Raw genomic sequence first — 14,168 nt, forward strand, 5'->3', positions numbered from 1 at the left:
AGATATTTTTTATGCGCAAAATAAATTGAACTTGGGTCGAGGTGGTTGGATGGTTTAAGGCATTCGGGTCGGGACTTGGGCAAAGGCAAATCATTTGGAGTAGACGAAAAGCGACGAAGCGCATAAATTGTTGGCACACACACACAGGCGTACACCAGCGGTCATACATATAGGGCTCAAGAAGTTTGAAGCAGGCGTCCAAAATGCTTGAGTTGTGCTTCTGCTTTGAGGGATTATACCTGCCGGAATACTGAAGGAAGACCACATCCCACATTCCTCGACCAAGTCGACGCTGAAAGCTCATCTCTAGAGATTTCTGCCTCAAAATTATGATTTATTCTTATGTTATAATTTTCTTTCTCTTTCGCCGTCTCTGCCTTGTTTTCCTGTAGTTACTGATACTGAATTTTGGATTTAAGTCCAAAATTCGTGCCTTGTCGTGGCCCCCAAGGCAGTATTTTACCATTTAATCGCCGATGCTATTTCTCTATATATATACGAGTCCCGTTTGTGTGCTTGATATCCCCATAATGTGACGCAAAGTGGAACCAGAGGTGTTTCCTGTCCCTCGGAGCACATCGATTCTCCTTTCCTGTCAAGTGAAAAGGTTCGAACACTGCAAATCGATAATACACCCTCAAGCTCCCATATACGTGAATTCAATTTTATTGCACGCCGAAGCACTCAATGTTTTTTTTGATAACTATTCCCGTACTAAAACCATTTTCTATGGGTGAAAGTTTTAACTTTTTGTCACAGCCAAATGTCTATATGATGATGATGTTGATTGCTAAGATGTTAAGGGGATGTCAATGGATTTGGCCTTGCCGAGTGTGTTTCCCAAGAAGCGTTGACATTACTTGTGCATAAGGATCGACGTTTTAGGAGCACGAATACAGCGCACAGGTAACGATGTCGCAGTTAAGAGTGTTTACTTATGGAAGAAGATTCCATAAATTATATTAAAATATGCACTAAAGAATAATAAACTATAGAGTATATTTATGGCGCCTTTTGTGGTTTGTGTTATACAGTACACTACAGCTTATAGTGAAAGTTTATTACATTTATTTTTTAGCATTAGTTGTATGAACAATTGTAATTAACACTTAAATGAAGAATATGACTAATACAAGCTTTAAACAACATGTAACCACATACATTTTTAATGTTTCGTGTGTAGATAAAAAAGGAGAGTATGACCCCTTTTTGGGTCAATCAATTTGTGTACCTTAGATTATGAGCAGCAGGGGTTGCCAGGCTGCCTTATTGACCAACTATGCTGACATAATGGAATCGGAAACTGGCCACCAATGGTGGCAGCATAAGGACACCTGTTTTGCCGCCGCTTGCTGAGCGGCTAAAATCGATTTGCACAATTATTGCGAGAGTGGGGAACTGCAGGCCGATGCAAGTTTAATGCACCAACTGCAATATGCCGTAATCTCTTTGGCCAAGAACTTTAAGGCCAAACAATGCTTTCTGTGTGTGCGGAACCACTTTCATTTTGTTTGTAATGTGTCCAATAATAGTGGCATTACGCTCATTGAACATGCACGAACACAGTCAAACGCAGATGGCCAACACACACGCCGCCGATGGCCGATGAGTGTGTGTGTGGGCGCACATACATAAAAATGTCCTTAACCCACTATCACCAGTGGGGGTAATATTAGCATAATGTGCGTAAGCTTTGCATGATCCTCTTTCACTCGTTGTGCGTGTGCTGCTGTCTGTGTGCGTTTGTGGGTGTGTGTACGGTGGATAACAAACCCAAAACCACTTTGGTCCTGCAAACTGTGCCGCTGTTGCCATAAACAGACAAGCCACATCAACCGTAAATTCCTTTGTATACCCTTTGCCGAAGAGCCTATATGACTAATTGCTGAAGTGGGCTAAGGGTTCCATTATGCTACTGGATGTTAATTAAAGGTGTAATAGTAATATAGATATTTTTAAGGTTCCTAAAGGTGTATAATTATATTTTAAGTAATTAATTACAATTAACTTCATTTAAATATCAAAAATAGCTAAAAATACTAAATGACACTAAACACAAAATGAATTAAATTTCTCCATATATGTTATGTTTTCTTAAGGGTATCTGCGTATTCTACTATTAAGATATGCGCTTTGTGTTGATTAATTCGTTCGCCTTGGATCCTTCGCCATATTTTCTCCATTATGCTGAGTCAAGAGCTCTCATAGACATTTTTTGTGTCATTAATGCGTTAACTTGAAGACATCTTGTCTTCCGCCGATTCATATGTGGACACATGCATTTCGAGTCCTTTTTTGCCCACCGATGTAACGCAAAATGGCGAAACGAGTTTGCTGCATCCGTTTTCCGGTGGCCATTTGTTCCATTACGCTGGCCCCCATTTCCTCCATCCCCTATCAATGTTATTGTGGAATTCGGCGATGTTGTGGCTAGGATACGATGTGCGGGAGCATGCCATTCGGGCCTGGTCGGTCAAAGATTAAACACATAATGGGCGCGTGCCCTGGCGCTTCTATGGCCGCGTTTTTAATAACATTTTATGTCGAGCTGAAGCTCGAAACGGAGGCTATGTTCCGCAATAAATGAGCCGTTAAACGCTTTAAGTTGGCCCGGCCCACAAACACACACACACACATCAGCGAGTGTGTGTGCTAGCCGTTTTATTGCTGCTTTATTGTGCGGCGGCGGGGGGTTTCGGCCAACTTAAGCGTCATAAACGGGTTAATGACTTGGAAGTTGCCTTTAATACGAACAAAAAATGTTCACCAGTGTAGTTCCATCCACTCAAGTGTTTCTTCTTGCCCGCTCCTTGAGCCTGTGGAAGCGTCTTTATTGCTGATCCGGTCCTCACATGCTGCGTTCTTTATTGGCGACCTTGCCCCTTTTGCCCATTGCCTTTATCAATTTAATGTCGCTTGTTTGTTTTGGCCCTGGCCGCAATATGATTATTTTTTTATGTCCAATTTTTAATTTGTTTACACACATTTCGGGGCCAGAAGCTCAGCCGCTTTTCTTTATCGTCGTTTGTCAGTGCTCGCATTTATTAAACCTTTTTCAAAGTTGTTTTTGCCCTTTTAAATTTCAACCAGTTGCGTAGTTTTTTCTCCACTCCGGATTTAGATTGCTTTCCCTTTCCGTACAAATGCTCCCTCATTTTTATTTAACACTTTGGAATGTGAGTCCCATCGTTTTGTTGTGAGTTTCGCCGAATGAGAGGGCGGGCTTAAATATTTTATGAAGCAAGTTTTGATTTATGCCTGCATGTGGCGGGCGTTTAGGTGCTAATAGTTGCGTGTTATTTGGGTAATGCTTCGTCCTTCTCGCCCATTGCGAATTTACGTAAATAACGTTGCTGGCTGTGGTCTGTAATTAAAAATAGATAAACATTATAGTTAGGGAGAACCAACACAGACTGGATTTTAATTGGCCTGCTGAAAAAAGGGAACTAGACCGCTTTGGCTTATCTAAATAATCAAATATTACACTTTTGCTAGTAAATACTCTATTTTTGTAGTTTTGTTTAAGTGATGTTTAAGCATGTTATTTTTGTAAAATTAAATAAATTAGTGGAAAGATTTTAGTTCAAAAACAAGAGAGACTGCTATACTCGAGTTCCCCGACTATCAGATACTCGTTAGTCAGCTAGTGTGAATGCAAACGCGAAATTTTATCATTTTTCTGGAATATCGATAAATATTGGGGAATAAAATGAGATAAAATTTTAAAAGTGTGGGCAACATGCTTGCACTACGTCGATGTCTCCAGAATCTGTATGCTGAATCTCAACTCTCTATCTTTTATAGTTCCTGAAATCTCGACGTTCATACGGACATTACCAGATCGACTCGGCTGTTGATCCTGATATATATACTTTATATAGTCGGAAACACTCCCTTCTGCCTGTAACATACTTTTTAACGAATCTAGAATTCCCTTTTACTCTACGAGTAACGGGTGTACTTAAAGTTTTCTAAGAAACTTATTTCAGCATTAAAGTATATTCTTTTCCACTTTAAGAAATCACGGCTCATTAGGCACGATATGTTCCATTGCAGGTCGTAATAACATTTCAAGCAATGCAAACCATATTTGAGAACCGCTTGCGGCGCGGAAATGCGACAACGGTAAAAGACAAATTCATTTGACGTCTTTTATATGAGCCATGCCGCCTGCCGCCTTCCAATCCCTTTCATTCTCATTTTATGACTGTCTTTTTATTTGGCTTTTTGCCGCCTCTCACGTGCACTTCATTTTGTAATTATTTCGGCCCAAAATGCGGCAACGTTCTAAAAATTTGTTGACTTAATGACAAAATGTTGGAAATTGCCCCCTATAAAAGACATCAGTGAATAAATTTACACATGCACATATATAGAAACACACACACATACAGAGACAGACAGACAGACACAGGACTTCCGGTTGCCATTTGCATTGGTGGATGGAAAGTCACGTCGCAGCATTTTGGCCTGGTCTTTTTGCTCGCTTTTCCTTTGCGCGCCTAAAAGTGTGCACAAGTTAATTTGATTTCGCTGTAAGCCAGACACACAAAACTAAATTCACTGGGACCCTCGACGCCTTTGCCAAGTCGGGCGAAAAATAAAAATTTCCGCACATTGCCTATTTTTCAAAGCAACACTCAGACGGCACCAGGATGCGTCGGTGTGTGTGTGTGTGTGCGGGTGTGTGAGTGTGTGTCTGGGGGGCAAATTTATTTGGAGTTTTGTACACGTATTAGTCCTGTCTGTTTCTGTGCCAAATCATTCCTCCTTCTGTCGCCTGGATAGCCTGCAAATATCACATGCTCGCCAAAATATTTGTATCTGCATGTGTGTCGATTTTACACGGAAAGCTTGTGATGAAGATTTAATAAATTCACTTTTATTTAAGACATTTTCTAAGGTATTTATATATAAATTTATTGAAAATAATATGTAATAATTTGAACTGCTTCGTTAATTATTTATAAATATTAATCATATAATTATATTTAGAAATAGGAAGGATACAAAATCTTCTTTAGAGTGTTATCATTTGTGTCACGTGCTGCATGCCACTGTCGTCATTCAATGTTGTCAAAAATTTATACCAATCTGCCAACGAAATAAAAAAGTAAAATTCGTTGGGGAAAACGCAGAACGAGGAACGAGCAGGGCACTTGAACATCTAAAGAAATGAATAAAAGTAAGGCATAAAAGCATGCAAATAAAATTAACAAAAAGGAAATACGAGCAGCATTTCCTGCAGTCCCCCATATTTTCGCTACCTTCATTTCATTTCGCTCGTTTTTACGTTCGACAAGTTGTTCAAACTTTGGCAAAGGTGTTCTGAAAATTTCGTGGGGCAAAAGTTAACGAAACGAATCGAAATTTTTGTATTGTATTCACACTGGAGGTGAAGTGATAAAAAGTTTTGAGCTAATAACTTGAAGAGAATATATTAGCTTAAGAGGAAAATATTAAAAGATTTTTGTTTCAGAAAAATTTAAAATCAAAAGAAATGGGAGGGGATCCAAAATCCTATTGAAGATTAAAGCTTAAATGATGGTTTCAGATATCAGTCTAATTATATGCAATATAAATATATATATATATATATGTAATAAAATATTTAATAATATAATAATTTATTTAATAATATTTAAAATTAATATATATTCGTGGAATTCCAAGGAGATTTAGAACTTGGGAATGGATTTCGACAGGTGTGGGCGATTGCTGCAATATGTGGCTGGCTTGAAGTGGCAATTGCTGGCATATTTTCCGATGGTGCCGCCACATATTTTCCTGGCCACGATTTTCCCTTTTAATTTTTCTTTGGCACCTGCATCCTGGCTGGCAGGAATATTCTCGCATTTCCTTTGTTAGCATTGAAGATAAAAATCAGTTGAATTTTTTATGTAGGCGGCGCGCCATAAAGACCAATTACGGGCACAGTACAAGTTTATTTATTTATCTGCTTATTTGCCGAGTTTCGTTGAAAAATGAATTTCAAGAAATGAATTGAATTATGTCATAAATGCGCGCAGGCAGAAAGACGCAGGCAGGGGCCTCGCCGTCGACTGTCAATAATCCCATTTAGCTTCATCAAATGGTTATTGATTTATTATTTTGGTAATGCAATTTGCCGAACCAGCCTGGTCCTGAAATATGAGCCGCAAATGGCGCCCAGACCGCGAATCCTGAAACGCTCAACTCGAATGAGGAAACGTGACCAGTGGGCGGTGATTCGGACACTCAATGAAATGTCTGCGGTTTTGGGATTGGATTCGGTTTGCTTTTGGTTTCAGCTTTAACGGCAATCATATTGACCGGATTGAAAAGTCTGAGGGGGGCAGCGGTAAACTGAGGATGCAATCAGTTACATCAGGTTGCATGCGTTTCAAATTAAATTATTAAAAATTCTCATCATGGAAATGAGTCTTTAAATGCTTATACATTTTATTATTTACTTAAAAGAAGAGTTTGGGCATCCGCAAACTTTTTCCTGATAATATAGTCTTCTTCCCAAAATGTTTGCCCACTTTTTCCAGCTTTCCCTTTATTGATATCCATTTTCCACACTCGTTAACATAAACATTTAAAATTAAAAGTTCGACGGCCCTTGAAGTCGACCAGCAATACCTTAACAGAAATGTAAATTACTGAACAAAAATTAAATCGTGCATAAAAATATTTAAACGCAACCGACTCGAACCGTTTACACTGGGGAAAAGCCGCAAAAACAAGTTCCTGGCCAGCCGCAAATCGCCATAAAGGACCACTCAACTTCGTAACCCTGACCGGAGACCAGGTTTGGACCTTGTCTAGCTGGCTGGGAAAACTGTCATTTCGGGACTCGAGTTCTCAATGGGCCGTGCAGGGAAATGGGATGATGGAGTGGGCGAAAGCCGGCAAGGACCTTCACCTTTCTGCCGGGCTCTTGCCTCCGGTTAAATGATGTGTGCATTAATCCTTTCAACATGCTTTTCACATTTTTCTTTCCTGCCTGCTGCTCTTTTCGGCTGCTCGAGAGCCGTGAGCTGGAGCTCCATCAGTGAGGTCCTCGGCACCTGTGTGACAAATGTTCCGGGCAGGTGGATGGGCCAAATGGAAATGGTATTGGGCCATGGCAACAAAGGCAACGGCGCAGTCACAAAAACTACACACACAAGGTCATATATTTTCGTGTCGCTTTGTTGCTTTGCATGCTAATGAAAAATTAAAATTTCCACTACAAAAACTGTGATTCATTAGGCCGGAGCAGGCAGGCAGGCCAGGTCGGCAGTCAGGCATTGCCAGTGAATAATAAATAAGGCCGCTGGCTAATTAAGTGAGGAGGGACTGCCACCCCTTCAGTCAACCAGCCCCTCCCCCATTCACCAATGGGGCACACCATTTGCATTATACTTTTGTAATTTACATGGCACACGTGTCCTGGAGTGTATTTTGGGTGTGTGTGGCGTGTCCTGTGAGAGCAGTGCAAGGACCATTCGACTGAAATGGCAATCGATACACGCCGGATAATAATAATAATTTTTTATTAGAAATCTGTACTAAGCTTCATAACATTAAAATCTGTCTCCAAAAAAATAGTATAGTTACAATACTAAAATATGAGAATTTATTCGTTTGCTTGATACAAAATCCTATATCAATTTCCATGTCATGGATTAGTTGAGCATTTTTGTTGCAAGTCAATTTTATTTACTGTGTATGGTCGCAAAATGAATGGGTGGCACTATAGAAAGCTTATCCAGTGAATTAACCATGACCAGCAGGTGGAGGCCAGCTGTTACCAAGTTGCTGCTGTGTGGCATCAGCTGCTGGTAAGTTATGAATTATAAATTGCAATTCAACTTAATTAAATTCACACATTCACCAATGGAAATGCAGATATTTTGCTGCATTGCCGGGGCTTAATTTATGTTAGTGCACTATTCCCTTCGAAATCAGAGCCGCAGAATTGCAGTTAATTCGCCGGGCAACTTTATTTGGTTCGGCCATCATCATTTGCTTTCCATTTGGGCCGGAATAGCAACGCATAACAGCATCAATTAGCCATAAATTCTCGTTAGCCAACAGGCAAAGTACTTTCATAAATAAGGGGCCTGGAGAGGTGGAAATGGAAGTGGGCCGATGGAAAGCCATCGCTCAGGCGAAGGCGGCAAACCGAAAATAATATCCGACACTTTTCACACCACAAGCCCAAAACGAAATAACTATGCTTATAAAGGATGAACGAGAACGTGGGTGCCACCACCATTCACAATTACAATTATTTTGGCTATGTAGTTTCCGAACCAACTGGCCCAGATTGGCGGCTCAGACGCATAAAAATCGCAGCTGTCAGTTCAAAAAGCCAAAAACTTCAGCAACAGCATCAATTTTCCTCACGCCAGCGAATTTTTCGCCACCAAACCGGCAAATAAATACTATATACTCGCACACACAGACACAATTGCGGAAGACATGTGAACGCAATTTTCACGTGCAAACTTTGCTCTTCCAAAAGGCAACAAACAAGCGAAGCAAATAAAGCAAGTGAAATGTGTATTTGGGTATTGATTTATACGAAGTCGGAATACTCTTTCCTGTGCGGAAACACCTTTATACCCATGGGGTTCATTTCAAGTCCCAAATGCACTCATTAGAAGTATAAATGGTAAATGGGTAAATTGAAATACTAAATAGTTTTGGCAAAAGTACTGTTGATTTTTTGAATATTAATCTTGCAAGATTTTCTAGACATATTTATTAAATAAAATATTAAGTGAATTCACATTGAATTAAACGTATTTCAAAAGCGATGCAACAACTACTTACTTTAGTTCATGTAAATTTTGTTAATAAGTAAAAATTAGAATAGCTTGCATTCTACAAGTTCCACATCGGGAATGCCAAATGAACCCCAATGAACGCTCTTTGTCTTTGAATGGCAAACTTATGGCATTCCCCCACAGACTTAATTGGAGGGCATCCATAAAACAAGTGTAGCGCTGTGGCGTGGCATAAGTTGGCACGAATAAAGTAAAGTAAGCTGCACAATTTTATTTCGTTCGGTGGGAAAGCTCAGTTGGGTAGCTGTCAGCAGGAGGGGATTTTGGATGGGCGGGGTGGGACTGGGGAAGTGGGTCCTGGAATTGGGATTGGGATGGGTGCTGCCAGCTAATCTCAACAAACAAAGCGTGAAACTAACAATTCTGCAAATACAGACAAAACCGCACACCCGCACACAAACGAGCGAGACAGAAGCGGGGTAGTGGGCGGAGACACGCCCACTTGGAGGGTGGTCATGGGGTTTGGGGAAAAGTTTGTCTTGCTCATTCGCGGGCCAAGATGAAACTTTATTTTAGCGCGGCTGAGAGCTACAGCCATCGAATTTATTTTCATGTCAGAGCAGAAAAGCACTCCCACTTCTACTCCCGCTGCCAATTCCACTCCCCTTTAAGCTAGTCGCATTTAGGATTGGCGTTAAATTGGCAAAAGGCGATGGCTAAGCAAATAATGAACTTGCTAATTTGGCGTGGCAGCGCGGTTTGCTTTGGCGCCCGCTGCAACGCGGCGTATGAGCGATGTTCGGGCATAAATTGCGCATACGCTGCGTTGCACATCTTAAGCGCGTTAAAGCCTCTTGAACGCGCTGCCCAAGTGGCCGCATAATAAGGCTGGAAATCTAAGGGCAAATGGACGGACGGGGGCGAGCAACAAGCGGCTGTGGCTCGAAGAGGCTAAGCTCTAATTTTCTCACGTACTTGTAAATTTTGCGGAAAACCGCAACAAATTCACTTATAAAAGTAATCTAGAAAGCGCGTACACAACCGGAAGCACGCAAAAGGCGCGGAAAGCACGGCAAAAATCCTGGCCAAAAGGGGATGCGAACAGAAACCTAAAAGCGGAGCAAGAAAAAAAGAAACAAAAAGCGCACAAAACTCGTCGTCGTGTAAAGAATTGCGTTTGTCGCGACACGGCGACAACTTTTTCTCCGCAGGATGTAGAGGGGGAATGGCACTCAGGACGAAGGACCAGGCTTAAAGCCACCTCCACTTTATCACAGATTTAAAACGAAATGAATGTAAGCACATTAAATGGCTTGGACTCGGTGCTCCTATTAAAGGTTCATAGTCAAGGACTTGAGAAGATTTCATCCGCGGGGTGGCCTGTTTGTCCTGCAGGGCGAAATAAAAAGAGTTTCAAATGCAAAGTTAGCTTACGGAGAAAACAGAAAAGGATTTAATTGGAGAGCGATTTGTTGGGTGGTTAAGGACAAGACAAGTTGCTCTTATCATTTCGGTTGATTTCGGGCCCTCAGGGGAAAGAAAATGCCCAAATGGTTTGTGTTCCAGAGAACTGGATTTTTTTAAAGGCTTTGAACTTAATCATTCCAAATGTACCAAAAGTATACCAATCAAAAGTTCAAAGTATTATTTTTTCCACCCAATACGGACAAGATCAACTTAGTTAAATGATTTAATTAATTTGATAAGGTGCTCTAAATATGAATTGGCTTACTGTTTAAAACATGTCCAAATGATATTGCGATTCCCAGCTTATATCTGTCGAAAAGTTTCGGCGTTTTACCAAAGTTTATCCCGCTTATCTGGGCTATTAGTGGAAATTCCATTTGAAGTCACACAATTCCAATTGTTGTGGCTTCATTGTGTGAATTGTTCGGACGGTATGTTTTCCTGTTAATTTCTTTGATATCTACGCACAATGGCAGGCTTTTGGGTAGCTCGAAATTTTCAGCAAATGAATATTAAATAACCTGATAAAGTTGTACCAAATTATTGCCCCCGGCAGCGACCCACTGCCCAACCACGAAATATTCCCCCGGCCCCAAAGGCGACGACTACAATTAGAAAAACAACTTTTTCTGCTGTTCAACATTCGTTACAAGCGTTGAAAGTCTGAAAGTCGGTCGCAACAAATCCAATTTTCAGCTACGAAGAAAAAAGTTAAATTATCAAAAGAAGAAAATAAATTGTAGCTCAGCGAAAAGTTGGGACTTCATCCAGGACAATGCCAGGATAGGGCAACCAATCCTGTAGTTCACTTCACTTCACTCCATTCCATAACTAACCCCGCAGCTATGTGTCACAATTTTCCGGCACGGGCTCCTCCGTCGTTATTAACAGCTGATGGCGGAAAACAAGAAAACTTTCGGCTATGCTTTTAATAAACTTTTCCTTGGCATTTGCCATTTGGTATTTATGCAAATTGCCAGCACACAAATATTGAGTGGAATGGCCCCGGCCAATAACAACAAATTTCAATTATGCCATCAAATCTATTTAGGTGCATAAATATTTCGGAGTTTCCTGCCCCCAACCCCAATTCCATCGCCATTCCCATCCCAACCATCATGCTGTAATTGTGGCGTGTAATTTACAGATTTTCTTGTTAAGATTGTGGCCAAAGTTTGGTTCTGCTTCCTCGCCGTTGTTGGTAGTTTTTTGGCCCTCGAGCAGGCCTTAATTGGCTTGCCGGCCTGAAGAGTCAATAAGCGGCATGCAAAGTATACAAGTTGCACATAAATTTCCCGTTGAATATTTTAGAACTCATTGTTCGAGTGTTTGTATTGCGGCAGCCCCAAATTTACTTGATTTGATTTGGTTTCAATTGTACTCGAGTCGAAAATAAGCATTTCCCCTCAAGAGACTTTTTCAAGATCATTAACGAAATGAAGAAGGTCCTGGGCGAAGAGCCAAATAAATGTTGCCTACTTACAGGAGCACAAAATTAATCAATTATGCGTGTGTGTGCAGACTTTCGGTGCCGTACTTTGGCCCATTTCGTTAATTAATAAAAATCTTAACAGCAAAGGAAGGACACATTTTTCTTTTCCTAGGAAAAACATTCTTATATTGCTTACCTTCACCACGAATTTAATGCCTTACTTATTTATTTTACTTACTTTATTTTCTTTTACCCTTGCCACAAATGTTTATGTATTCAAAATACTTATTGCTTAAAAGTTTGTGGTAGGATGAACACTCATAAGGCCCACTGTACCATGTAATAGCATAGTTTTAGGTATGAAGCCCATAGTGGCAGATCATATCCCCGTTAGGAATAAGAATATTATTGTGATCTCGCTCTTACTTATAAGCTAGCATTAAGAGATAAGAATGTATACATAGCTCACTGAAAAACGCATACACACTTGAGAGAGCATAGAAAAAAGAGGAATAGGCGAGACGCGTCATTCGGTGGCGTGCGCTTGAAGAGTAAAGTTGAATAAAGGAATTGTGAGATTATTTAAAAGATATAGTGCGTATATTCATTTTTCGGCGTCCACAACATCAGAAGTGGTCATTACCCACTATGCCTGACATTATATGGAGTGAATTCTCAGTGACCCAACTAAAGAAGTGGTTGGAAGCTCTGGGACGCCAGACTTCCGGCACAAAAGCGGAATTAATAGTGCGTCTGCAGGCCATTTCCCCAGAAACGCGTGGCGATTCACCGCCAAATAACGGATCAGCAACAGAAGAGGTGGAGGAATTGGATGGAGCTGCAGCCTGGCCAAAGCAGAAGGAGCCACAGGGTGGAGACACGCGCGCGATCCCGTTCGACGAGCAGTCATTGCTGTCAGAATCTTTGGAGAACCTCGACCTGGATCAGCTATCGTTGGTGGATACAGAGAGAGCCACTCTAAAAAAGCTTCGGGACGAGATAGAGGCAAACATGGCTGTGCTGCAGAGGATCCAAGCGGATATCGACGACGCAAACAAGAGCAAGTCTGCTCAAGCTCGCCAGATCAATGACGTCATCGAGAACAACAGCAACGGAGACCGCGACAATGTTAACATATGCGCTAACAGCACCGACGCCAATGTTTACAGCATCGACGCCAAGGTTAACAGCACCAAGGTGACTATCGCCGCCGACAACATCGATATGGGACATACCAGTGTTGGAAAAGAAACCGCTGGTAGTGTTGTTCAGCACCAGAGTCGAATTGTAAACAAGCTTCTGGAATCTCCTGCAACATCCCTTGCCTTGGCTAAAGAGGTAACGATGGAGTTTGACGGCAGCTTATGTGCGCGCAACTGGGTCACGCAGTTTCAGAACATCGGAAAAATTTACAATTTGGACGACGGATGCATGCACATGCTGCTAATTGCCAAACTAAAAGGAGACGCACAGCGCTGGCTGCACGCAAGCGCCACACGCATCCTAGAATCTACCGACCAGCTGTGCGAACAGTTAATCTTGACATTCGAGGTCAAGATGTCAAAAGGGGAACTGAGGAATGCATTTCAAAAACGCGAATGGCATCCGGATGAGAAATTTGCTGTTTACTTCGAGGACAAGGTGATGCTGGCCAACGACATCAACATCGATCTAGAGGAGCTTCTGGAAAACATCATTGAGGGAATCCCAGCACCAGCGTTGCGCAACCAGGCGCGCATACAGTGTTTCTCCGAGCCGATGCAAATTCTACGGGCTTTCTCGGAAGTCCGCCTGCCGAAGCACAAAACAGGGAGCGGTTCAGCAAAGCGCCTTGCTGGAGGAGGTGCAACCAATAAGGACTTACGATGTGCCAATTGCAACTCCAAAGGGCACTTCGCCAGGGAGTGTCTCAAGCCAAAGAGGGAGCCCGGATCCTGCTATGCCTGTGGGGCATTTGGACACTTCGTCGGACAATGCGCGGAGCGCAAGAGCGCCAATATCAACAATTATGTAAGACTTGTCAAGATTTTTTTTCAGAATAGCTATAAAATCCCATTAATTACAGAATGCCTCATAGACACAGGGAGTCCAATATCATTTACAAAATTAAGCAATGTATCCAAGGAAATTAATTTAGAATCCGCTGCAGAAACCTATTTCGGGCTGAATAAAAGCCAACTGACAATACATGGAAAAATCTTATGTTACATTATAAAAGAAAAAATTAAATGTTATTTTTATTTGTACGTGGTCCCAGACGAGTCTATGAGTCATAATGTAGTTCTTGGGCGAAATTTCATGGAAGCGTGCCAGTTGAAACTGGATCCAGACGCCTTGGGAAGGATAACGGTCAACCCAGTCGATAGAAAAAAATATAGAAAAGCAAACAGTAAAACAGTCAGTTATATTGTTAGTGAAACAGTTAGTGAAACAGTTAGTGAAACAGTTAGTGAAACAGTTAGCGAGACAGTTAACGAAGAGGTTGATGAAACAGTTAGTCAAATAGATAA

At 41.4% G+C, this 14,168-nt stretch overlaps 2 protein-coding genes across 2 annotated transcripts in view; both read left to right on the top strand.

Moving 5' to 3' along the window:
- Positions 1-14,168, top strand: part of LOC6606118 (basic-leucine zipper transcription factor A) — a 59,588-nt gene that overhangs the window by 6,213 nt on the left and 39,207 nt on the right. The window lies entirely within an intron of this gene.
- On the top strand, positions 12,041-13,904 carry LOC116801299. Its single transcript, XM_032720039.1, has 2 exons — positions 12,041-13,668; positions 13,724-13,904. The coding sequence occupies exons 1-2, from the start codon at positions 12,307-12,309 to the stop codon at positions 13,733-13,735; spliced, it is 1,374 nt and encodes a 457-aa protein (XP_032575930.1). The 5' UTR covers positions 12,041-12,306; the 3' UTR covers positions 13,736-13,904.

This window comes from Drosophila sechellia, chromosome 3L, assembly GCF_004382195.2.
Source record: "Drosophila sechellia strain sech25 chromosome 3L, ASM438219v1, whole genome shotgun sequence".
In the NCBI taxonomy this organism is placed as follows: Eukaryota; Metazoa; Arthropoda; class Insecta; order Diptera; family Drosophilidae; genus Drosophila; species Drosophila sechellia.

Coding starts and splice junctions, on each gene's coding strand:
- LOC116801299 (XM_032720039.1), top strand. CDS start 12,307: ATGCCTGACATTATATGGAGTGAATTCTCAGTGACCCAACTAAAGAAG.